Source organism: Neopsephotus bourkii, unplaced genomic scaffold, assembly GCF_033783945.1.
Source record: "Neopsephotus bourkii isolate Nb327-2 ecotype Australia unplaced genomic scaffold, CSIRO-AGI_Nbou_v1 NB_1749, whole genome shotgun sequence".
In the NCBI taxonomy this organism is placed as follows: domain Eukaryota; kingdom Metazoa; phylum Chordata; class Aves; order Psittaciformes; family Psittacidae; genus Neopsephotus; species Neopsephotus bourkii.
The window spans coordinates 6,528,967-6,554,511 of NW_026902223.1; the positions used below are offsets into that span (position 1 = coordinate 6,528,967).

The 25,545-nt window shown below is 45.9% G+C and overlaps 1 protein-coding gene across 8 annotated transcripts in view; it reads left to right on the forward strand.

The window, feature by feature from the left end:
• TMEM104 (transmembrane protein 104) overlaps positions 1–25,545 on the forward strand; it is a 41,362-nt gene that overhangs the window by 1,642 nt on the left and 14,175 nt on the right. For 2 of the 8 annotated variants that reach the window (XM_061377242.1, XM_061377243.1), the window contains 7 exons: positions 1,586–1,707; positions 3,614–3,695; positions 4,417–4,519; positions 4,928–5,008; positions 7,745–7,823; positions 9,463–9,562; positions 10,301–10,409. In XM_061377242.1, the coding sequence (XP_061233226.1) occupies positions 1,586–1,707; positions 3,614–3,695; positions 4,417–4,519; positions 4,928–5,008; positions 7,745–7,823; positions 9,463–9,562; positions 10,301–10,409 (676 nt within the window). Of the gene's footprint in view, positions 1–1,585; positions 1,708–3,613; positions 3,696–4,416; positions 4,520–4,927; positions 5,009–7,744; positions 7,824–9,462; positions 9,563–10,300; positions 10,410–16,035; positions 16,122–25,545 lie in introns of those variants that run through there. The other 6 variants (XM_061377237.1, XM_061377238.1, XM_061377239.1 and 3 more) reach the window with 6 other exon arrangements.

Sequence of the window (25,545 nt, forward strand, 5' to 3'; positions counted from 1 at the left end):
TACCATAAACATGGGGATGTGTGAGACACTGAAACTATCCCACTTTGCTGCTGCTTTCTTTTTGCATTAAGAAACCCAGGGGAAAACATTAGATAAAGTTTACTTATTTTTAGCTGTTGTACTAATTGCTTTTAAACCACTTCACTTGAAATGAGTAATTGGGATGTTTCTTCCTTGTAATGTGGTGTCCTGTGAAACTGCAGGGCCAATTAGTGCTTTCCTATGTTACTGGAAATACTGGTTTTTCATAGCCACAAGTATTCATATAGTGTCAGCTTTTAAAAACAGTGCTTGGCAAACTCTCTTTGTTTTTCTTTCTAAAGTGAGTTCACTAAATACAAAACCAGTCCTGAAACCTGTGTGTTGGTTTTCAAATACTTTAAAACTTTCATCCCTATGTTAATGATTGAATTTAGCAGAACTGGATATTAGGCTGCAGAAATAGGTCACAACTGAGAAGGAGAACAAGACAATAACTGGGGCATCCAGACTCTAAAGGATTAGTGTCACCTGCTCTTATGTTGTTATGTTAGTGCTGCATGAATTTCCTAGTGCCTCATCTCAAAGGCTGTGACTCTCATCTTTCCCTGAAGGTGTTTAGCCAGGTTGAACACTGGCACCACTCTCATCTCTGTCAACTTGACCAAAGTTAAGGAGAATCACCTGAGGTGCTTTTACAGGAGTCCTTCATTGCAGAGGGTATCGTGGTCCTGAGCACTTAAGGAATGACAGCTCTGCAAGCTACAATAGCTGACCCTTGTCATTCTGGGGGACTGGTCAGAAGATGAATTTGCTGTGTTTATGTCAGGGAATGAAGGGCAGGAGTGCTCACAGGGGAATAGTTCTCCTGGTATTACTTGTTCCACAGCTAGAAATGTGTACTCTGACACAGTTCTTTACTGGCTGGCCCCTGGAGAGGCTCTGACCTATATATTTAAGTATGAAAACCAAACAAACCAACTTTGAGGCAATTTTTGACCCTGAGTTCAACTGAATTTATAGTCCGGTGGGTCCTGTCTAGGTGCACAATTATCTTTTGCCCTTAGGCAGAAAAAAGCTCATTGGCAGAGAGGAGAAAATCCTTTCCCTTTAGAAGTAAAATCTCTTCTTCAGAGTGTGTTAAAATAGCGAGCAGGCTTTCAGTTGGAGTTGTGTTTGGATGTTTTCTGCTTGACTAAATAAAGAGGAACAAGAGATTCTGAAAGTAACTTATGTACGAACCTAACTGCTTAGGTTTAGGTCAGAAAATAAGGACAGACCCCAACCCATAGTGTAGACCCTTCTGTTAGAAGGCAGTGGATTTGAAAACAAAAACAGTTCACATCCTTTCTAACTTTAAGAGCTAGAAAGAAAACACATTAAAAACAATTAGAAAGATGGAGATGAATATCAGTTTCTCCAGAAACATGCTGACATTCACTTTGGTTGTCAGTCCCCTCTTACCTATATTTGTAGCAGGGGCTTGCTCCCATCCTGCTTGCTCAAAGATTGCTTTCTCCATTTAAATCAGTACATATGTGAGGTGTCTGGGATGATCTCTGGCGTGGCTGCCAGCTCTCATGTTGGATTATGTGATTGATTTCAGGTTGGTCTTGTTTACATGTTCAACCTAATCGTTGGAACAGGAGCCCTGACCATGCCGAAGGCCTTTGCGACAGCAGGGTGGCTCGTCAGCCTTGTCCTCCTCATGTTCCTGGGATTTATGAGGTGGGACGTGAGTACGTGGCCTTGGAGGGTTGGGAAGTTCAGTTTGGTGGAGTTGTAAGGGCAGTGCTAAGGCTTCTGGTGCTTTGCTAAGTGAGCCTGTACCTCTGGTGCTTGAGCACTGCAATTGGCAGCTCTGTTGCCTGTGGACCTTGTTTGGAAGGATGCTGCAATATGGTGATGCTACGTCCCACTTCCTGACTGATGGAAAAGGCTTTTCCTCTAGTCCAGAGTCTCCTTTCTCCCAGTTTCCCTTTTTGACACTGTCCTCACTGTGGATACATCCCACTCTTGCCTCTGTCCTGGATCAGTTCCCCAAGCACTGACCAGGTCACAGATGACACAGGGTCATTGCTGCACTTTGTGACTTGAAGGTATGGTGCAGACCTGTTGTGTTAGCTTTCTCTTGGCTTCTGGCAATGCTCTGGGCAACTGCAAGAGTGGCAGGGAAACAAATTACTCTATAGCTGGGCCTGTCTTATCCCCCTTCAGACCTTTCCTGCTTGAGACCTTGGAGCTAGTCTCATGATTTCCATGCTGGCTTGCCATGAGGTTCTGCCCAGATGTCTCCCTGCTGGAGCAGCAGGTGGAGCTGGAGGCTGTTGATACAGCACGAATGTCTAAGTAGTTATTAATAGAATTGCTATATTCTAACAGGCTGCTTGGTTTTAAAGTAAAATAAACCCAAACCCCCTCCTGGTGTTTGTACAGATGGAATTTAGAAGTTCCTTTCTTGCCAGTAACCAACTTTGGTTTGGAGGCAGTGCTTTTTGGATCTGTTAGGTGCTGCTATATAGAGGTACTCTATGGTCAGTATTGATTGTAGTAATGTTTGTAACTTCGCCACCTCAAAGCTGAATGCTGCAAAGGCTTAATAAAATATAAACTGTGGGATTACAAGTAATTGGGACCTTTGCAAGCAATTCCTCTTAGGTACATTAGTTTAACAGTGTAAATGCAGTGTATGGCACTCAGCACCAGCTGACTGTCCTTCAGGGTCAGCAGAAGAGCACAAGCCTCTGAACCTGCATGCCAAAAGTGCTCTGGATTAAACTGAGAAGGCACAGCTTGAAGCTCTGTGCCTTGGGAGCTGTGCTGCCCTATTGCTTTTGTTCTGGTGCTTGTGACTTCCTTGTGCTTGCTGGGGACCCTTCAAGTGCCAGAAGAGCCTAAGCAGACATTGGGCTTCAGGACAGGGCTGCTTGCTTTTATTCTTGCACAGCTAATCTCTCATTTGAACTTGATAAGTGAGTCTGGTTCCTGAAGCAGTGAGAAACCACTTTAAAGCTTAAAATAAGGTTAATGTAAGGTTGGTTAGTTTGCTTGTGTATTAAAGGACTGCTTTTAGCTGAGGTAATGATACTCCTCCCATTAGTGGTTCTCTCTGTCTTGCTGGACAGCTTTTCCCCTGGCCTCCAGCAAAGTGTATTTGCATACACGTATGATCTACTCCTTGCTTTTGGATTGCTGCTTTGCTTCTGATGCCAATTGTAAGATTCTTTACTGGACTGTAGTACCTTTGCCACAGGCCCTAACAGATAAGCTTCAGCATAGTACTGTGTTTGTCCTTGACCCTAATAAGAGGAAGGAAGCTTGCTTTCTAACAAATGGGGAAGTCCTCTTGCCTTTCTCAGCCCAGTAGGAAGGTGCCTTACAGACACTTAAAGTGTCTTCTTATATCTGAAGGCATGTTGTGTTCTGCTGCTTTCTGTTGTCTGCGTGATGCCTTCATCTGAAGAACAGGAGGGAGCAGCAGAGATGAAACACTGTACCAGCAATGCAGTGTGTGTGTGGAGCAGGTGGAAGGGTTGTCCTGGTTTGTTTGCTCTTACAGACGGGAATAATTGTTCATCTCCCTTTTGTGACAGTTCTGGATTATTATTGATGCCAATTGAGTTTCTCTCTCCAGTTATATGACTACAACCTTTGTGGTGGAAGCCATGGCTGCTGCAAATGCCCAGCTGCGATGGAAGAGAATGGAGAAACGCAAGGTTTGTGTGGGCTTTCTCTTCTTCTTCTAGCATGTAGGACTTGCATGAGATTCCTCTGCATCTTTGCCTCATTAGTAACTCTAAAGGAGTAAATTTCTGCTGTACTTAACTTTGCCATATGAAATAGGGCTGTTAGTTCCCTGTGGGGTTGCTCATTAAAGACAGGATTTTCTGCTCCTGCTTTGAAAAACCTCTTGTGTTGTTCTCATTTCTTAACTGGTTGTGCTCTCCTTGCCCAGAAGCGCTGCTCAGTGAATGTGGAGAGGTGGCAGCCAATATATTGGTGCCATTTGGAGTGTACTGAGGTCTATAAATCCTTACTGATCTTGGGTCATTTAACTGGGACAGGCTGGCACATCCTTGCTGTCACTTGGGCTGTATCCCAGGAAATGGATAGTCCTGAAGTATTTTCTTGCTGTAAAACTTACCTATGGCTTTTTGGATCCTGTCTTTAGTGGCTTTTCTGGATCAGCATGAGGCATTGTTTGCATTCATTTGGATCCCTGCCTGTACATTAGTGGGTTAGAGTTGGGAGACAGACCTCATTTCTGCTCCCTGCAGCATCCAAACCCTGGGCCAAGGCTTCCTGCCTTTGCCTTTGCTTGCACGTCCTGCCCATCCCTGTTTGGCACATTCCTTTGAGTTTCTGGGAGTCAGACCATGGCAGCCAGTAATGTGGGTAACAGACATCTCAGCAGAGGGATCTGGGCTTCTCTTCCAGGAGGATGATGAGGATGAGGATTCTTCCTCTGGTGTATCTGACACTGATGTTCTCCTCCAAGACGGCTACGAGCGAGCAGAGACACGACCTATCCTGTCAGTTCGTAAGTACCTGCTTCATGCTTTCACTGTGTCTGAGATCTCTTGTCTGCAGACTGTGTCCCAGTGGGCTCCAGCAAGTGGAACAGGAAGGACTCTTCTGTCCATTTCACCCTTAATTCCACATGCTTACCTCCCTCCCACAGTCCTTAGCACTTGCAAGATAAGACTCATTGAGAATTCACTTTGCCTTTTTCAGTCTGATAAAGATCTCTTCTTTGTAGGTCACTAAGATGAGAACATCTTATTTTTGAAACACTTTTAAACTAGCTTCAGCAGAGTAATTGAACCAGTGACTGCAGGTGTGAGTCGTACACACTGTCCTTCAAATTGTTGCTAGAGCTTCCTGAGTGTCTTTAATCTGGCCTCAGGGCTTACTGAAGGGTTGAAACACTTCTTGTTTTAACTTGCAGAGAGACGTGGCTCCCCCAATATCTTTGAAATTACTGAGAGGGTGGAAATGGGCCAGATGGCTTCCATGTTCTTCAACAAAGGTGAGTAACTCGTGTTTTCAGCAGTCCCTTCAGGTCCTCTGGCACGTGTGTGTATGGCTTTCCCCTACTTTGCGTGCTTCGCACTGTGGGTTTACATCCTGAGTTTGTGATGATTCCACCCTAAAGTGACATTTCTTCTCTCTGTGGGCTGCCTTCATCCCCCTGTGTGGTGTTTCCACAAAGTAAATGATTTATAGGCCATGTGGCCTGAACCTGCGTGAAGGGGAGGGCACTGTGGTGTAGTGGAACTAGCCAAAATACTGCAGGTTATGGGTCCAGTTCCTTGAGACAGATATGTGTAAGTCGATGGTTTTCTGACTGCCCTTAATCTAACTTTGAAGTGCATCTGTCCTCTGATCTCCACTGCCTAAAGCAGTAGAGCCCAGCTGTAGAATTCACTAGCTCCATCTTGGCTGTAGCATTTGAGAACAAGGTCTTTGGGCTGCCCTGGACCCTGCATCAGTCTGAAGGAGAGACACTTCTGGGGAGAGCTTCTGAGAATTGCTTGTGTCTGGGGAGTCACCAGGAGAGCTGCTGGGATGTGAAGGACTGAAAGGTGTGCAGTTGATAGGTAGCTGTCTTGTCTTATTGCTTTTAAATGTCTCCTGTATGCCAGGGAACAAACTTGTAACTGTACTGCAATAAAGCCATATCCAGTGCTGCATGTGATAGAAATGCAAACTGCAATGTTGGGTATCCTGAAACTTGTAAACCAATTTGAAATGCTGTGCAGGGCCAGGAAACCATCAGAGACACAATGGCTGTGCAGTTTTGAGCCTGTCAGGCCCCATTTCTTGTGGAAAGTGACATTTTCTCTTGCTCACTGACCACTTCACAAAGTCACGATGGGCTGGGTTTTTCCACTGCATTACATCAGCTTTATGCCTGTGTAAGTCCATTGCCTTTGAAGGACAGCTGGGATTAAAGTGAGGAGTCTTTGAACTAGATTATTTCTGATTTAAAAGTCCAATTGGAAAAAAAAAACAACTTTTTCATTTCCCTGCATGTCTCTTCTGGGCCTTTGTAGATTTAACTCGCTTAGGACTGTCAAAATTATCCACGTGGGATCAGGCTGCCACTTTTCTGGTCACAGGAGAGGTGACGTGGCCTGAGTGTGGGTTGGAGACTGGGGTTGGTCCAAAACAGGACTAGGAATGTCTTGGTGCTTGAGTACTGGGTTGCTCTGACTTTAGGCAAGCTTTCTTGCTTATGTGCTTTGCCAATGTGAACACTTCCCTGTCTATTGTTCATCCTTTGGGGAGTGATATTTGGGAAGTGCTTTGAGTAAGCACTGTGTATCGGGTCTTAGCAGTACTGCTGAGGATTCAGCTGTAGAAGCCTTTTAATCTGCAGGAGGGCAGGATCACAGGAGGCAGAGAGCTCCCACAGAAGGCTCCTGCTTTGTATGTGCTTCACAGGGGAGGTGGTTACCACTCCCCAAAGCCAGCCAGGGGTTGCCTTCTAGTCCTTGCTGCTGGGAGCTGCTCAGCCTGTAGAGGGTGCTGGAAATACACGTCCTCTGTCAGGCACTGATGTACGCTTTAGCTAAGTGGTATAAACTGCTTAGGACTCTAATTCTTAATCCTTTGTCTTAATGTTGCTTTAGCCAGAGTTATCTGATTTCTGTGTTGTGGATCCTCTCCAGGGGAAAGGGATGAATCCTTTTGCAGGAAGGCAGCTGGAACAGCAGTCTATGGCTTGAAACCATCATCAAGTCCAGGTTGAATGAGGCTTGGAGCAAGCTGCTCTAGTGGAAGGTGTCCCTGCCCATGACAGGGAGTTGGAGCTGGACGAGCTTTAAGGTCCATTCCAACCCAAACCAGTCTGGGATACTACTGATTCTATGAAACAACTTGTGGTTTCCAAATAAGATGAGGTGCACCCAGCAAAGGGTCTAAGGCATCTGTAACTCCTCTGCTGCTTTCCCATCCTCTGTGCTCAGCAATGAGGCTCCATCCCTAGTCTGTTGCTGTTCAGAGACACCCTCTGGTCTGCTGAGCGGTGGTTGCAAAGAAACAAGTGAAGTACCTCCCTCTGCAGATCCTTGCTGAGGTGATGGTTGTACAGAAAGGCACTCAGTAAGGGCAGTTTGTCAGTGACCAGTCCTGCTTAGTGCCAAGAAAGCAGGCTGTACTGGAGAAGTCCTGGTTCCAGGCACCAACCTCTGCAGTTTCACAGCTACTCAGTGTCTGGGTGGGTTTTTGCTCATGGTATACAAAGCAAAAATCCAAATCTGGGGTGTTTGAGGGCTTTACAGCCTTCACGTGGGGGGGAATAGCTGGTGAAAAGCTTTGCAGGAGACCTCAAAGCCTCTGATTTCCAACGAGTTCTCTGCTGCTTTCTCTTGACTGATTTTTATTTTCAAGAACCTGACAGCAGTTGAATCTGCAGTCCTGGGAGGTAAGCTGGGGATAAATCTCAATTTCAAACTGTCTGTTCTCTTAAAGGGAGCTGACTTCGGTTTAGCCCGTGATGGTTTGTGTGCTCTTTCAAAGAGCTGGCTCCGAAGAACTGCTTGCTTTTTTAAGGTGCAATGTTGGGTGCTTTCTTCTGGGACCAAGCAGTGATTTATTATGGTGATGGATTCTAGGCACATTTACCATGCTGTTTCCTCACAGGAAGTCATTGATTTTCTTTTATTCTTGCCCATTTTGTGTCCAGTAATGAAAGTATTGATCAGGGAGGGTCAGAGGCAGTTTATAAAAGAACTGATGCTAAAGTCTTCCTGCATTTGAGAGGAGGAGACTGGGAGAGGAATGTCACTTGGACTTCCCACAGAGAAGCCTGCACTGGAACGGGGATACAGTGTGTGCTGGTGGGTATGGGATGGTGCTGGTGGGGCTTAGCTGGTCATGTTAGACTTACTTTTTTGGGGGGGTGTTACCTGAGATGAGTAGCACATCCCAAAGCAGACTATCTGTGTGTGTATAACCCTGTGCTTCAGGGTGTCTTGCAGCTTCTGTTCTATGCTTTATATTTGTTATAACCTTCAACCCTTTTCAGTGGGAAATTGTACAGAACTACTGGTAGGTCATTTGTTGCCACATTCAGAACAACACAGAGACTCCTTAACTCTGAAACCATCTTAAATCTCTTGCAGAGGAAGAGAACAAGGGGGAACAGCATGAAATGATCTGACAATTTCTATAACATCTCCATTTGTCTGTTCAAACAAGGAACAACTCTAAAATCCTGGCTTAGTGTGTGGCTCTACAGAAGCAGGGAAGTTTTATTGCTGCTTTCCCAATAGAGCCTTTTTTTAGGTTCAGCATATTGAGTGATTTATTTAAACAAAGAAGAATGACTATTAATGCTTCCTGACATGCAGAGATCCAGGGACAGTGTGATGGTAAAACTTAAGGGCATCCAAGCACTGTGGAGATATTTCTCTGCATTCCTGCAGCACTGCTGCCCTTGTTTGATAGTTGTCACATGCAAAGCTGGAGGAGGAGAACTGATTTGCTCAAGCTGCATTAGGATTAAGCATCAGGTGGCATCACAACTTCAAAGTGTGGACAGGTTCCTTGAGCTATTTTCCATCAATGTCAACTTCCTAAATGAAACACATCCGAGGCTTTTCTCTTCTGTATTTTTGTAGCTCGCCTGTCTCTGAACTAAAATAAGTTCCAGTTTGCTCTTTCTTGATGAGATTTATACTGAGTTGCTTGGAAAAAAGGAATCCAAGGGACTCATCAAGTGTTTCTCTGTCCCTGCAGATTTTCTCCCTCCACAGCACTGTCTTGGTTTGCCCCATGAAGGCTGTTCTGTCCACACAGTTAACTTGTGTAAGACTTTTTCTGATCTCACAGGTGAACACAAAGCAAGGTTTTAAAGCAATAAAGAAAACAGTCAGGGGCAGGAACAGTGAACACCGCAGCAATAGGATAAAAGGGCTTTGCAGGTTTGAACCTTGGCTCAAGCAGTTGATGCTAAAGCATCTCCCAGGGCAGCTCCATTTCAATCCTGTGGAACCTGAGCTGTGCAGAGCCAAATCTCTGCTGTGAAGGTCCTGCAGGTTGGCAGACAGAGGGTTTGGAATCAGCAGACACTAAAGGCTCTTCTCTCCATTTCACTGTTTGTCAAGCTGTGCTGACACCAGGTCTGTGAGCATCAGCTAGATGTTTGCCTGCAGCTCTTCCATGTTGACAGCTTCATCTGGCAGATGACTTGAGACCTGCTGGTCTTGACCAGTGACTGGAACAGGGGCTTGAACCAGAGAGTCTAGTGTCAGGGCTAAGAAGTGTTGAAGGAGGCAGAGTTGAGCTTTGAGGCACCTCGTGTCCTGTCAGTTCCTGTGTTCTGGCTAAGTCCCCTGAGCTGCTGATGTGACCCTTGGGTGCAGTTTGTTGCAGAAAGAAGTAAACTATAGAGGCAAATGGTGATGTATTCTCAAAGACTTCATTTGCTGTATTTAAAGTGCTCTGCTGCCTGTACAATATTTCCTTTTCCTGCAGTGGGTGTCAACCTCTTCTATTTCTGCATAATCATCTACCTCTATGGAGACCTGGCAATCTACGCAGCAGCTGTACCAGTCTCTCTCATGCAAGTGACCTGGTAAGTGCACTTACTGCTGCGGGGTTGTGTGCTAACACAGGAAAGAGCAGACTTTTGGATTTGATGGGTGACTGGGATCAGCTCTGCTTTCTGAAGAATGGAGTGGAGACAGCTCAGCATCACTTGTGGATGGGAAGATGAAGCTGGTTTATGTTCGCCACCTGAGTGCCTGCTGCCTGCCTGAAAAGCAGCTGACCTGATTTCAGATGAGTCCTCAGGTGTGAAGTACTTGCAGCTTCAACACCTGCAGACATGGGACTTGTTGCTCAGTAGTTAGATTGCAGTTCTGTGTGCAGGATTTTAGCTTCTCTGTCTCTTTGGGTAAGAGAGGTGTGATGCTTACCAAGGCTGTGACCAGTGAGTGATGGCATTACATGGACTTAGCTCTGGACTGAGCCCAGTTCCTTTCTCAACAAAACAGATAATGAAAGTGATTGGTTTGATCAAATCTGGGCTGGATTTGAACTCATGACTTGGGAATGGAAAACTGCAGTGACCTTAACTTCTGGTTTGATGACCAAATGACCAAGCTTATAAGTGACTGGAGGCAATTCAGGACTTTGCCTTTCAGCGTATGGTACTCGGTGACTTGCTCTGTTAGCCTTGAAAATGAAAGGACAGGGGAGAGGAGGAATGGACACTTCAGGCTTCTGATCATTCTTCTGTCCTGAATGCAGGAGAGGGGAAATCATCTACTAGGAGTGAATGACTGTCTTTTGTTTCTCCCTCCTTTCCCAGCAGTGCCACTGGCAACCATTCTTGCAGTGTTGGAGATGGCACAAAGTACAACGATACAGACAAGTGCTGGGGGCCAATTCGACGGATCGATGCTTACAGACTGTATCTGGTGAGTTTCTGAAACTGGGGTCACCATTATTCCCATTGAAACTTTGCTTCTAGTGGAAAGGAATTTTTTTCCTATAGAGATAATGTGACTCAAGTGAACAACAGAGGTGTGAAACTCTTAGTTCAGTCTGACATTTTTGGCCACAGACCCCCTCCTTATTCTTGGTGACATGGCTGTGTTTTAATTTGGTGGCCATCAGAATGATTGAGTTTAAGCCGAGTTCTGTCTTACTGTTGTGTAGTTTTATATTGCTTAAGCAGGTGATATGTACATGCCAAAGGGTGGGATATTTTCCAGTGGCTGGCTAAGTAATTGTTGCTTGGAGGTAATTGTTGTCAATAGACTGGAGTATATTATACTCTCTTGAGTGCATCCTTTTTGTGAATCAAACTGTTTATGCTGCAAGAGAATCTGCTTCATGAGAGATGGTGGAACAACCAACTTAAACATTGTCCAGTGCTGTATGCTGCTTTAGCAATAGCTTTGTCTAGTTTAGCATTGTCTATTGCTGTGGTTCTGTTGTGAAACCAAGGTTTTTCCCAAAGGATGATAAACTGCTTCTCCTGAGCTTGGGGATGGTTGAGTGCTCATCCCTGAAGACAGATGTTAGTAGGGCAAAGGGAGAAGAGGGAGGTGTTCAGGTGCTGCATGGTGTGGCTTCTGTTAAGGGTCTCAGTGAGAATTCTAGGGAAAAAGAATGACTATGGCCATGTGTGTGCAGAGAAATCGAGGGGTAGGAGGTATCCAAAGCAATTTTGCAGTTAGTCCATTTTAGTCATTCAGGGGATCACATCCTTGAGTGCACTTGTCCCAGCGTTATTGCAAAAGGAAGAGCTGGGCCTCGGGATATTAGTGACTGTCAAAGCCTAGTTAATTATTGAAGAGAAATATTATTGCTTTATTAAATTGTGTCTTAGTCTGTTTCTTTAAAACTTCCAGGAGATGGAAGATTTCCTTCCTGCATTTCAATAACTCTCTCTGACCCAGCAGAAGGAGCTAGTCAGAAAAGGCAGACAGACATTAATTACTGCCTGCATCTCTCGGATATTATGTCTATAATTCATGAAGATAATTGTTTTTAGGACTTGGGAAAAAAATAAATGAAGGCTGTGTAAGCATTAGACTTGCTGCCTGTGTACATAGCTCTCAGAGGAGCTTTTCCCTCTGCCTGTCTGCTCGTATGGCTTTGGAGAATAAATATCTGCAAAGGCTTTGGTAGTGGTTAATCCTTCACTGCTCAGGAATTGAGATGAGTGGTTTGGTGCTTTTCTCCTGCTCCTCTTAGGCATAGACAGGGATTGTTCTGGGGAGAACACAGAACCATAGAATGGTTCGGGTTGGAAAGGGCCCGAAGATCATCCACTTCCAACCCCCTGCCATGGGCAGGGACACCTCACGCTAGACCATGTCACCCAAGGCTCTGTCCAGCCTGGCCTTGAACACTGAACACTGCCAGGGATGGAGCATTCACCACTTTGGGCACCCCATGCCAGCGCCTCACCACCCTCACAATAAAGAACTTCTTCCTTTTATCTAACCTGAACTTCCCCTGTTTAAGTTTAAACCCATCACCTCTTGTCCTGTCACTGCAATCCCTGATGAAGAGCCCCTCTCTGGTGTCCTTATAGGCCCTCTTCAGATACTGGAACATACCAGTCTGTGGTGGGTTACTGGAGGGGGGTGATTCCCACATTCACTATTTTCAGGACCCTGCTGGGTGTTGGCATTACCTCCAAGTTGTGCTTTTCTGCTAAGGTCTCTAATGCTTCTTCCTGGATGGGTATGGGAGTAAACTGGGATTTGTTCTACCTCCAGCTCTGCTGGTCCCACTCCGTTTTATTCTCTAGAAAACAGTGATGATGATGGCTTCCCTTGAGAGGGATTATCAAACATGCAGACCATAGTACTGATGCTGGCTTCAGGTCTGGGCTGCCTGTGCAGTGACTGTGCTGATTAATATGTTCCCTGTCCTGTTAGCAGTGTGAACTGGTGAGCAGTACTTTGAGCTCTTACACTTTGAGAGTAACCTGGAGGTGAGAGGATGGGGGTAGGAAGTTGCTTGACTTCAAGCAAAAGATTTAATAGCAAAACACTGTAATTATCTCTAAAAATTTTATCCAAGCTTCTTCTGTGTAGAAGTGGAGTTTTAAACATGCAAGAAAAGCTGAAACCTGCCTGTCTGAAGGGGAAAAGGCAACATGAAAATGAGGAGGGGTGAGATGCGTCAGGAGCATAGCTGTTCTCTTGATCCCAGGAGATCATATCCATTGAGAACTTGCTCTGTTTTCTTGGCTTCTTTACTTTTTGAATGCTTGCTTGTTGGCATAATTCAGGTTCTATGTTCCAGTGGACAAACAAGGTCTCTTTTTGCAGACTATGTTCCCCTCTGGCAAGGGGACAGATGGACACTGTGATCCCAAAAGAAAGCAGCTGAGTTTTTGGATCAGTCCTTTTGTCCTAGATGTCCGCCTCTAGTTTTCTCACCTCATCTTAGTGATGTATTTAGGTCTAAGTGACTTTTAGGAGCAAGATGGGGGGCATGTAACTAGAACCTCTTGCACACTACAGTGAAGCACATCTGCGGACGTAGTGCTACATTTCTTAACTCTGTGCATGACCCCACAGAAAGCCTTTTTTTGGACTTGTAAGGAGAAATAATCTATTTGAGGTTTTCTGGAAAATGGTGCCAATGGGAGCTCTCTTTGCCAAGTACCACCGGTCTGCCAAAGGTCTGTGCTGCTTTCCTCCTGTCGACTCTTTCTCCCCCAGCACTGCTCTTTTCAACAAAAACCCATTTCAAACATTGACTCTTTGAGCTGGAGGTGGAAAGGGGCATAATGACTGATGTAAAAATCCTATTTCACGCTTTATTGTCCAAAAAGGCCTCTGGAAGCTGTGTCTGCTCTGATCACTGTGAATGGAAGCTGAAAACTCTGTACATAATGAGAATATTTAGACAGATTAAATTCTTCTCTTGAGGCTTGCTTGTCTGAGCAGCATCTTTATTGCTACTCCAAAATCTCACACCTAAGCGTGACTGCAGAGTCTTCAGAGACCACTAGGCCCCTATTAACCTTTGTCTGAACAAATGGTTGTCTTGCTGCTTGTTTGTAAATTGCCTTGTAAAATAAAGGCTTGCAAAACAAATAAGTGAAGGCAAGTGCAGGAAATACTGAAACAGGTTTTCACTCTTGTGCCATCATTTGCTCCTAATATTTGCCTCTTCTTTGGGAATGTAGGAGTAAAATCCTGTAAGTTGAGATCTGAATATTCCAGTAACTGAAGTACAATATAAAAGTATTACTAATAATAGTAATAAGGGAAATAACAAGGGGAAATAATATAAAAGGGGAAGGGAAAAACAATAAAGACAAGTGATGCACAATACAATTGCTCACCACCCACCGACGGTCACCCAGCCTGACCTGAGCAGTGACCTGGTCCTTCTGGGTGATTCCCCCCAGTATATATCCTGGGCATGATGTGATGTGTTATGGAATACCCCTTTGTCCTGGCTGTGCTCCCTCCCGGCTTCCTGCGCCTTTCCTCACTGTCAGAGCATAAGAGACTGAAAGGTCCTTGATGAGAGTAAGCAGCATTGAGCAACAACTAAACCATCAGTGTTATCCTCAGACTAAATCCAAAACACAGCACTGCACCAGCTACTAGGAAGGAGGAAAATCACTGTTACAGCTGAACCCAGACACTGCTGTTCCTTGCCTTTGAGGGCAAGACCATGCAGGGCAAACTGGCTGGAAGAAAGGCATGTGTTAGATGGCCCTGCGACCTTGTTGAAGGCAAGCACTGATTACCGTTAAAGCGGATCGATGGCTTTCTATCTTTGCTTCAGATCTCTCCCCATGCTGTCATGTCCTCAACAACTGAAGTGACTCCCAAGTGCCTTGGCTGTCTCGATGGCAATGCTAAGGACAGGGTCAAGTTTTCTGCGTGCCGAATTCATGCTTCAATCCAAGTTGTTTTATCAGCTTGCTGTAAGGTTGGTTTGGCGTCTTCTGTGTAGGCTATGGGGAGTGGATTGAAGTTTCAGATCTTTCATCATAACGCTTTTTTGTCTCTGTTCCAGTGATGCAGGAATGTGACATGATAGTCCCTGTTTCTAGAAAGCAGCTATGAGATAAATATGAGATTAAATCCTGGGGATCAAGAGCCATTTGGAATGTCTGATCCAAAATGCATTCATGACCTGGCACACAGTGCTTCTCTTCTGCACCAGGGCAGCCAATGTAGCTAAAATCTCAGCCCTCCTCTTCTGGCAGTTTGGGGCATGGTGCCTTCCCACGATGGAAAGGAAATGGCTTTAAACTATCAGGGGGAGCCGTACGCCTTTCAGAAGAGGCACTGGCACAGGTACTCCTGGTAGCCTGGCTCTGTAGTGTGTCAAAGCTACCAAGTGCATCTGTTCTGTCTGAGTCTCTGCTGGGTTTTTAGCTGATTGGGAAAGGGACGCGGCATCCGCTTTTGCCGGTTCACAGATGCTGCAGCATCGCGGGCAGCCCAGCGGGTGCGGGCCGAGCGAAGATGGGAGCGCAGATGGTTTAATGGAGATTATCCCAGTTGGAAACGTGCTTGTGCAGTGAATAAAACGAGCAGGCTTGCAGGCGCTTTCCATTCCTCTTCAGGAGGGGACAATGTCACCCTGGCCCGATGCTCTGATCACAATACCCAGTGACCAGAGCAGGGCCGGGCTGTGGCTGCAGGAGGCTGTGCAGGGGGGTGAGGAGGTAGTCTGAGGACACACATACAATTGCTCAGTGCCAGCAAATGCAAAGGCTGAACTGATAAGTGTTGATGTAGATCCCGACCGCCTCCGTGCGGTGCTGCTCTCCCGGCCCTCGTCGGCTGTAGGGCTGTGCTCTGTGCTGCTGGTGTACGTGCTCTGCTTCCCTCCTCAGCATTTGTCCTTCCTCACTGTGCTGCGTGTACCCCCTGCTCTGGGTTAAAGGTACCTGTGGTGTTTGCTATCAAAATGCATCTTTCCAAATACAGTTGCCTGCTCTAGGGGAGTTTGATGGGCTTGTTCAGTGCATGAGACTCTTGTAGCCTCTCTGTGCTTGCCTTTTGGTTTCTGTGGGCTTTTTTTGTGTTTTGTTTTTTGTTTGTCTTTTATTTATTAACCTTCCACCAGTGATCTGATGGGAGCCCCCATGGCAGTGTTTGAACATCCATGCTACATCTAAGCTGTCTCTTGCTAACTGGGAGTTGGAGAGAAAGAGCTGGAGCAGTGCTGCCAGCAGAGCACTTCTTCCAAGGACACCCGGGTTTGCTCCTCTTGTTCCCTCTGCAGCAAGTGCTTTTCCTCTGCCCTGCCTTCCTCAGCTGTGCCCTGCAGCAGCATCCGGTAATAAATGGGTCACAGCTGCTGTCTCCTGGATATTTATTCTTACAGGTCTCAGTGTCTAGGGACCTTGAGAACTGGTGGTGGGAAGGTACCTGCTTCAGGAGCAGGGAGGGCTCATTTCACACTCATCAATCAGAAAGGTTTGAGGTGCTTGCCCTGGGCTCCCAGGGTGAGCCAGAGAAGCTGATAGGACCTTCACATCTGCTGGTGTGAAGCCATCATCTTGCTTAAATAAATCACATAAACTGTAGCATTGTTATGTTCCAGGTTCCCCCAGCTTTGCAGTAAGGATGCAGCAGGACTGGGGCACTATTAGCATGTCACCCTGCATATCCTGTAAGAAGTTATTCCTGGTAAGACTTCCTTGCCAAAGATACTGCGTTATCTTAACACAAATGCTCTGATGTGTTTTATTATGATGCTCGTATAGAAATAGAAACAAATGCAGCAGAAAAAGGCAGCTGCTGCTTCTGCAAGCCTTCAAAAGAGGGGGAAAAGCCTCTCAAAGCTCCAGAATATTATACCATTTCTGTATGTACAGGCACCTGAGTTTTGAGCTACTGCTGTGGCAAGAGAGGAATTAGTACTGCATTAAACATAAATATCAGTAGCCCTAACTGTTTGTTACAGGTGCCTCTGAAATACAGCTTTGCTTGGCTAAAAGCCCAGTCTCAGGGGCTCATTGGAGTCTTCTCATACCTCTTATCTAAGTCAGCTCCCAAAAAGTAAGGTGTATTAATTGCTGCTTTGCTCTGAAGTGGCTGAAGAAGGACAGGAGCCGAGTTCATGTCAAATAAATGGTGTCTGGGACGGGAAGGCAATTCTCAGCTTGCTTTATTGTGAAACTAATAAGGTAGCAATTGGCACACAGCCTTGTTAATATGGCATAAATCCTGCCTTGTTCATCCCCGTTCATTCTTCTCCTGTGGGCTTGTCAATAAATTCTTTCGATTGCTCACTTGTCATATGCCTGTGAGAGATTAAACCAGCTCTTTGGGAGCTTCCCACACCCCTTGTGTTTCCTAATGCAAAAGGAACTTCACCTAATAACTATCCTTGGGAGTAAGACTTTTTTCCTTGCTAAAAGAGAGGCAGACAAGTGCAGTGTTGCAAAGTAGGATATAAACTTGTAGTAGTGACCTAAGAGCAGGAGCTCAGCTTCTGGTGTGTGATTTTTACCTTGTTTTCCTTGTAGTTGATGGCATTTTGAGTCAAAGAAAGATCAGCCAGAAGGCAAGGCTCCCTGCTGCTAGGGCTGGGTAGAAGTCAGTCTCTGGTGCAGTAGTGAAGCTGCTTCAATCCATGGTCTCACAGTTGCTAACTTTAAAGGATTAGCTTGTCTCTTCACTGGAAAATCAATAGTGCAGGGGACAGGAATGTGTTTTCTGCAGAGCTGAGAAGTGTTTTCTTTCCTTAAGCAAAGCTTGGGTTACTCTGTCACTTGGATGCTGAGCTTTTCCAAAGGGCCAGTGCTTCCTCTCTGCCCCCTCCAGTTGTTGGCAAGGGCTGCACAGAAGGGAAAGGTGCTGTTGGTTGTGTGCCTGGCCAGATGTGCTGCAGGCATCAGCCCTTAACCGAAGCAAGGTGGCTGATGTGACGGGCCATTGGTGAGTTAAGGGGCACTTGGTTTCCCCATTAGAAGAGTGTCCTGCACACTTCAGTGCTTGATTTTTATGTGGTGATGGGTGGTGGGCACAAAGCAAGGCAGCTATGTGAATTGGGCAGAGAAGTGGCTGTAGGTGTATCTCTGTTTGCTTTTGTGCATGTCCTACAGGAATGAGCTCTCAAGTGGTGTTTACTGGGCTCCAAGTACAGCCCCTGCTGCTCAGCAAGGCTGGGAGGCTGTACTGCTTCTTTGCCTAAGTAAAGCTGTCCTCTGGAGTAAGCTCACTTGGGCAGCAAGGCACCAAAGCTGACACTGTTCTCTTTCTCTTGGAAACCAATCTCTCCCAAACCGGGCAGGTGTCAGAACAGATATCTCTTTGTGATCACCCACTCACCACTCCAAGCTGTAAAGGCTTAAAAAGAACCTCCCCAAATCCCTTTCTTTGACTCAACTGTTTCAGCAGGCTCGCAGACCTTTCATTTCATAAGTAATAAATGCATTTCCCCCTGTGCAGTGTTATTCTGGGCAGTGGTAGCGACAGCATCCTGGAAACCACAGTTGGAGACCTGTTAAGTCAGCTGAGCACTGCCCTGGGAGGTGCAATACAAGCCTTTATCTCAGCAGCATATTTCCTAGTACTTAGTTTAGTGCTTTCCCACCAGTTTTGGCTTTAAACAGAGGTCTGACCTTGCTGCCTGCCTGCCTCATCAGCATTTTCCACCACTAACACAGTACTCTTGGTCTCTCCTCCCCTGAAATCATCATTAGCTCCCTACTATACAGGTGGGAAGCACCAGGGCTGCAGAACTGTGCAGTCAGTGCCCATCTGAACCTTACCAGAGGCTGTGGAGGAAAGAGCCCTGGGCAAACTCCGAAATAAGTCTGCAACTTCCTAACATCCTCCTAAATTGTGCTTTCTGTCTGGGTGAGATCACTGACACTCTTATCCAAAAATGTGTATTTTTGGACTACATCAGCAAATCCCACATGTGGCTCATGCTTCTGTAAGCAGGACTATAAATACAAATAATGCAGCTGGGATTTATCTTGTAAGTTGAAGTCGATATAATGCTCTCAGGCAGAGCTGATCTCCGAAGCCTGTTGCACCAATTTGGTGTGTGTTGTACTGGGGAGCCAAAGGAAGGAGGCTGGGAGCAAGCAGGCACACTGGTAACCCCAGGCTATGAGGCTTGATCTCTTGCTTTGGTGCTGCTGCAAGGTATTTACAAAGTGTGGGACATTTCTTTGCTTCAAGGCAAATCCTGCCTGTGACATAGTGAATGGAATGATGCTGTCCTGAAGCTGTATCCTCCAGGAATTGTGTGAAACTCAACTGAGATGTTTGTATGGGGAAAATTAAATGGAAAACAGCTGATTAGTGGTGGAGGTGCTATGTGTGATGGCAGACAAGGGGTTAGTGGCCTTCAGGAGCAGTCAGCCTTGCTGAACCCAAGTAGCTCCTAAGCCTGGCAGTCTGTAGCTTGGTGTGTTTGCAGGGCCCTCAGTGCATCTGTGTCATGCTGGTCCATGTCTCCCTCACTTTGTGCTGTCTCTCCCAGGGGCTTCTGTAGACCATGTCAGTGCTGTTGTAGTTGCCAAGAGAGGCTATGAATATGCAGGAATCGTGGTCAGTGCCTGTGTATAATGATGATACCCTCACACTTTGGAGGGAACCCGTTAATCTCTCATATCATGCTAATAAATTGGGGAGGTGAGGAACAACTCCTCCGGGTTACCCAGTGTCAGGCTCCTTTTCCATAGCCTCTGGGAGGTCAAAGCAACCTGGTGGCAGTGAGTACAGCCAGCCCTGGCTCTGCAGCTCCTCTGCTGTCCTTCCAAGTACCACAAAGCAGCCATTCAGCTCTCCTGCATCTCTATCCACTTTGCTGCTTCCCTCCTGCTTGTTCAGATGCAATTAGGAGATGCAGGATAAGGGGGAGCCAGGGGTCAAGGAGGCAGCAAAGTGATTACAAGATACTGCAAATGGCTGTGCCATAAACACTCCAATGATGAAAAATTAGATACCAGTCACCTCGGGGTTATTGCTGGCCTCCATCTTTCTCTTGTTGTGAAAAATGATAATGGAAGTGTGTTTACCCCAGAGAGTGCAAGCTTGCTGCTGGCTGTGGTCCTGCACTCCCCAGGTGTGCCAGGGACTGCAATCCGTGCTCTGAATGACTTTCTGAAATCACTTCTGCCTGGGTTGCTTTGCTTTAACAGGAAGAACCACTAGTTTTGCAGGGTGTTCTTTCTCAAGTGGAAAGTTCTGGTGCTCTGAGATGGGTCAGCTCCACAGCAGGCTGCAGGCCTGAGTCAGGATGGGGAGAGGAGAGCAGCACCCTTCTGGACTGCCTTGGCTTTCCAGGGCTTCATATGGAGCTTCTGGGTATATTGAATGCCCAGCAAGATCATAACTTGCAAGGACATCCACTGGGACAAGTACACTTGTTTAGCTGATGGGCAGACAAAATCCAAAGCTGGTGCTGGATTAGAGCCTTTAGAAATCTCTAGATCCAGTTAAAGTCAGTAGCTTTGGGGATACCCTTTACAACAGGGCTACAGCATTGGTGTGTAAGGAAAGAGCAGTAGATGTTATCTACCTGGGCATTTGATGCTGTTCCATATAACTTCCTTGTCTTCAAACTGGAGAGACATGGATTTGACAAGTGGACCACTCTGGATCAGGAATTAGTTGGATGGTTGTACTGAAAGTGTTGCAGTCAACAGCTTGATGTCCAAGTGGAGACTGGTGACAAGTGGTGTTCCTAAGGGGTCAGTACTGGGACCAGTGCTGTTCAGCATCTTTGATACATGGGCAGTGGGATTGATGCAGGTTTGCTGATGACACCAAGCAATATGGTGTGATTGACACCTCGGAGTTCTTAGTTCTTGGAGGCTATCTCCTCCCTGCCTGAAGGCACTGGGGAGGGAGATGGGTGAGGGCTCCTTGGTGCCAGCAATGTGCTTCATGTGAGTTATGACTCTAAACCTCTGCCAGGTGTCCTGAGAGCAGCATGTTAATTACTGGAGCTGCTGTGGTAGCAGATGCCTGCTGTACTCAAAGTGGAACTGCCCTTGTTTCTTTATCTATAAATACTCCTTGTGGGATGTCTGGCGGTTGCCTCCTCCCTTCATTGTGACTTCTTGACTCTACAGGGGACCTGGAGGTTAAATTTCCTCTTGCCTTCAACTTCTGTTGAGCAGTCCTTGTTCCCTGGCTGGTTTATCTCTTTCCAACCAACTCTTAAGAGCTTCATAATAGCTTGTTTGCTGATAACTTGCTGCCTATCAGCACGGCCTCTGCCATAGTCCTGTCTCCAGCCTTAAGACACTGTGGATCTTCAGCTTTACTTGGGTTTTTGTTTCAGCTCTCCAAAATGCTCCTTCCTGAGCAATCCTGCTCCTCTCATGGATTTATATTTGTGCTGCCCACTGCAAGGGGTAAAGCTTTACCAGCGAAAGCTTGGATCGCCGCCTTCACTCCTGTGCCATCTGGCTCTCTAGCATGAGATATGAGCTCATGCAGGAGAGAAGCGTGGCCTTGTCACCCAAGTGAAGGGGAGGAGAGATGGTAGAGAGGGCACCACATTGCACTTGAGACCCTTCTCTCTTGCTGTGTTTTAGCTGAAAAGCACTGAAGCCCTGGCACGAGCAACTGGAGGCTGTTGCTGGTAGCACAGCACTTGCCACCAATTGAAGTCGGTGCAGAGATGCTATCAGGGAATGCAGGTAGCTCTGAAATGTTATAATGCTCTGCTTCCTTTACCTACGAATCCCAAATGGGAGTGGGGAAATCACCTTGTGTTTAATATTTCTCTCCAAAGTCACCCCTAAAAATTCCTCAAGGATGTGAATAGAAACACAAGAAATTACTCTACCGAAGATGATGTCTGGTTCAAGCTTCCAGCCAGAAATAAAACCTCTGACCTGTGTCAGTGCTGGTAAATCAAGTTTGGCTTTTTCTTTTCTAGACATCTCTTTAGACACACTCTAGAGGAGAGCAGCTGAGGTGGGAATAGAGCAGCCAGTCCCTGGTTCTCCTGACATCTTGTTTGCTCTGTGTCCATGTACAGCCAGGTTTTGTTGGATGGTTTTGTCTCTCCCTCCTGGTGCTCATCTGGGTTGTGAAATAGCTCTGAGCTCAGGGACCTCCTGCAGAAGCAGAACGGGTGTCAGCATTGCCACTCCTGACAGCATGTATGAAATGTCTGCTTCATCCTACCCTGCTCAAGGAGACTTTCCTTGTATCTGAGCATTGAATCAAGCAAAGCTTCCTCTGGGAGGTGCTTGTTCAGTCAAGCTCCTGTCTTCTTGTCGGTATCCTGCTTTGCTGTGGGAATGCTGCACAGCCCTGTATAAAGCACTCAACCCTCAACTTTCCAGCCAAAGTCTACTAAAGGGAGTGATCCATTTTGTTAAATCAGTAGCTTTCTCTTTAAATGTCAGCTTGCTTCCTGTTAGAGGAGGGTTATTTGCTGTACTCTGTCTCATGGGAGAGGGGTACTACTGCTCAACAGTGGTGAACATCAATATCTGCAGAAGTGGAGTTGATGCTATCCTAAAATGAAGTTAATCTGAGATATTGGTATTTCTTCTACCAAGGGGAAGCGAGAGCCTCCAAGGAAGGATTTAGTCTGGGGTGAGTTCTGGTTGTGAATGAGGATGAGGAAGGGTGGGAGGAGAGGAAAAGGAAGGGTGGCTGGGGCCTCAGTCCAAAGGGAGATATTTAAGGAGTGACAAGACTGCTTTACCATCTTCGCATTAAAACATATCCTTGCCTTAATGGCTGATATTTATTAGCTTTGCATTGCTGTGATAGCCCTGTGCCACATAAATACATATATTAAACTCTCAAACTCTTTTTGCTCTGCTCCTGGTGTATTTTATGTGTTTAACAAGGTTTATCCTTATGGTCTCACTTTGCTCAGGTAACTACGCTGCTTCTCCTCAGCCTGTCTGAAAATTCCCAGGCTCTGAATCAACAAGAAACAGTAGCTCCTGGTTTTAATTCACTACTCAGCAAATGCCAAAGACGGATGCAATTCTTACCGATGAGTCTGTGGAGCATGAAAATAACCAAGTTCCGATGACAGTTATGAATGAAGCTGCTTTTCAGATGGCCCTCTTGCAAATGTATGCAGGCACTGGCCATAATGCTGTAACTGCTGCATCTAATATGTGAATCAGCTCTGTTTGGGATGCTAATTGTGCTTCCTGAGCCGTACTGGCATTTTTCTGTGGAAGCAGCATGCTGGGAAGCAGATGAAAGCTATTGAACTGTACTGGTTCAGAGTGATAGATAGACCCTTCAAGCCAATAAAGAACCTGTTCGGTCAATACACCCCTCTGACTGGCTTAAAGCATGTTTGTATGGTCTGAGAGGCTCTTGGCATTAGCTGGCTGTCACTTAGTGGTTGAGAGCTCTCTTGGTGGTCCTCTTGGCTGAAGCTAAGCTGATAAACCCAGCCAGATGTCCTATAAACATGTGGTTGTACTTTTGCTTTTTTAAGATAAGCCAATACATAACCTTATGTAACCAAGTTTTAACAGAAGAGCTTTAATAGAATACACTTTTAGATAAATATATATATAAATATATTCCAGGCAATGGTTTGCTTGTTTCACCCTGTGGCAAAAAGACTTGAGTTGACCAGCCTGCTTTATGCTTTGAAATACCAAGAGCTGATGGGTGCAGAGGCTGGGGAAGTGGTGTCACCTGAGTTGCCAACCCAGAGTAGATCCCAAACCTTGGTGCCTGTGCTGCTGTGGCTTGGCTTGGTGAGGGGAATGGATCTGAAGACCCTGCCAGAGGTTGAGCAAGCTGATGTGATGCTTGTGGCTCCTACTGGCCTGCAGAGAAGAGTGTGATTCAGGGTGACAAGCTGCTGTTCTTTCCTCTGTGCTTGCTGCCTTCTATTTTTCTGACTGGAAATGTCACTATAAGTGAGAAAAACTCTGGGGTTTTTTTAGTGACTGTGTGCTGGATCTTTATGCTGGTTTACAGCATGAGAAAGGAAGATAAAACTAAAGTGTTTTGTGTCTGTTCCATTGATTTTATGTGTGTGGGTTCTGCATATACCCTCTGTAGTAAGTCTGGCACTTTGTCTGACTCTGTTTAATGGAGGAGCTTGGATTGACATTAGGGAACACAGTAAAGGTTTCTCTGTGCCATCCTCTGAACATAAACACTGGGTAGATCTGATCCTCCTTAGCTGAAGGGAGGATTCCCTTACCTGAAGTTTAGCAATGAATCAACCACATAGGCGTGCTTGTTTCTAATAGGAAACCACTAATAGAAAAACCTTTAATCAAAGCAGACTTGGCTCATTCTGCCTCTTCTCTTAGGAAGGGAATGATAGACTCCTTGAGAACATCTCAGCTGGCTCTAGAGGTGAACTGGAAAACCTGGAGGAGCTTTTAGATGTGCTGGAGCTCTGCGTGTTTGATTTCTGGCAGGGCTGACTGGTGCGGTTTTAGAGTGTTTGAATTAAGTGTGTAATGAAGCACTTTAAATTGTATCCCTCTAGGGGAGATGAGCTTGGAAAACATCAGGTGGAGAGTTTGGTGTGTGTCTGAGGATCTTATTTGGGCTTACTTCTTCCTTAGGGAGAAGTTAGGAAACTAATGAACTTAATGGGTCAGAAGAGCATTTAGATGTCTGGCACAGCAAGGCAGAGAAAGTAGGCATCCTCCTTCTAAGCATTGTGGTCTCTTCTCATCCTTTTGGGGATGTGTTTTTAAATAGGCTTCCTGGCCTTGGAGCTCTTCTGAGGGTTGACAGTGAGATTAGCTCCAATGCAGGGACTGAGTTCTTCTGCCTCGTGTCGTGGCTGTTGTTGAGGAACTGACCCCTGTTCCCTGACCTGTGCTCAATCCTGTACAGCTGTGCACCATTTCCTATCAAAGTGATGTTCCTCTGCTGCTTGCTGTCCTTTTCTGCCTTGCCTTTCTCCTCTCAAGCAGTCCAGCGTGTGTGCTGTGGCTTCCCTTCTTTATAGTAGTTGGCACAAATCCCTGCAAAGTAGGGCAAGTCATCTCATTGCAGGCCTTAGCATTGTTTATATTGATCCATGGATATCCGTCTTGGATCACTAATGGGCATCAAGTGCGAAAGGTAATAAATTTGTATTGCACTTGAATTCATCTGTCACTTGGTTCCTTTGGACCTGCTCCAGGATCTTGTTAAGAACACAAGACACTGATCATCTTAAAGGATGGGAGGGTATCTCTTCCCCATAAGCTGAGCAGTAAAGCCCACAGAAGAAGAGGAAGAGAGTTGAAAGAGATGCTGAATGGATTTAGTTGTTTAAGCTACCTTCAATACTGGAGAATAACTGCAGAAAACAGAGTGTAACATCCAGAGGTGTTCTTTCAGCTTCATTAGCAGATGTTGGGCAGCATGTAGGAGACCCATGTTCTTCCAGCACCTAAGAATGCTTTTGATGCTTTTCAACATCTGAGCCCCAAATCCACTTTAACACAGCTCTTTTCTCGCTGCTTTAAGACAAATCCATGTTTCAGACCCAGCTGCTTTGGTGCTCAGTGATCTTGTGTCAATCCTGGCCATGATTTGAGATGCTGTTTTGCCAATCGGTTCTGGTGCATTCTCATTTGCAGAAGACACCTGTCCCTTAATCATCACCATCCTTCGTCTGTCTCTTTTTGTTTCGGCTCTTTCTGACGCATGAGCTATTAACGTGATTTGAAGGGAAGCTCTGTTGAGCAGAGTGTGTGTGTTGGGAGAGGATGTTGAGAGAGATTAGTCACAAACTCAAGAATAATTTCCAGTAAGAGAGTAGGCATCGCCTTTGGTTTACTCTGGGTCCTTGACCTAAATCCCTCTTTAGTCCTTTGAGGTTTGTGCACTATCCAAGGATGGAGTAGCAGTCTTGGAGAGCTGGAGAGGGTAGCAGGAGAGTGGAGTTAAGCTCTGGTTTAGAAGAAAGGAGCAAGAGGAAGAGTAAAAAGCTGGTTTGGTTCTGTGTAACTCTGCAAGTGTTTTATCTGTTAAGCTCTTACTCTTGCCAGTTGTGTCTGTGATGTCGTATTCTGTTTGATTTCAGCATTTCCTCCAAGGACCCTCAGTTCTTCACAGATCTGAATTCTGTGCATGCTTTCTGTCCCTCTTTCCCCTGCCCTCCCCACCTCCACGCCAAAAAGCCAACACTGGG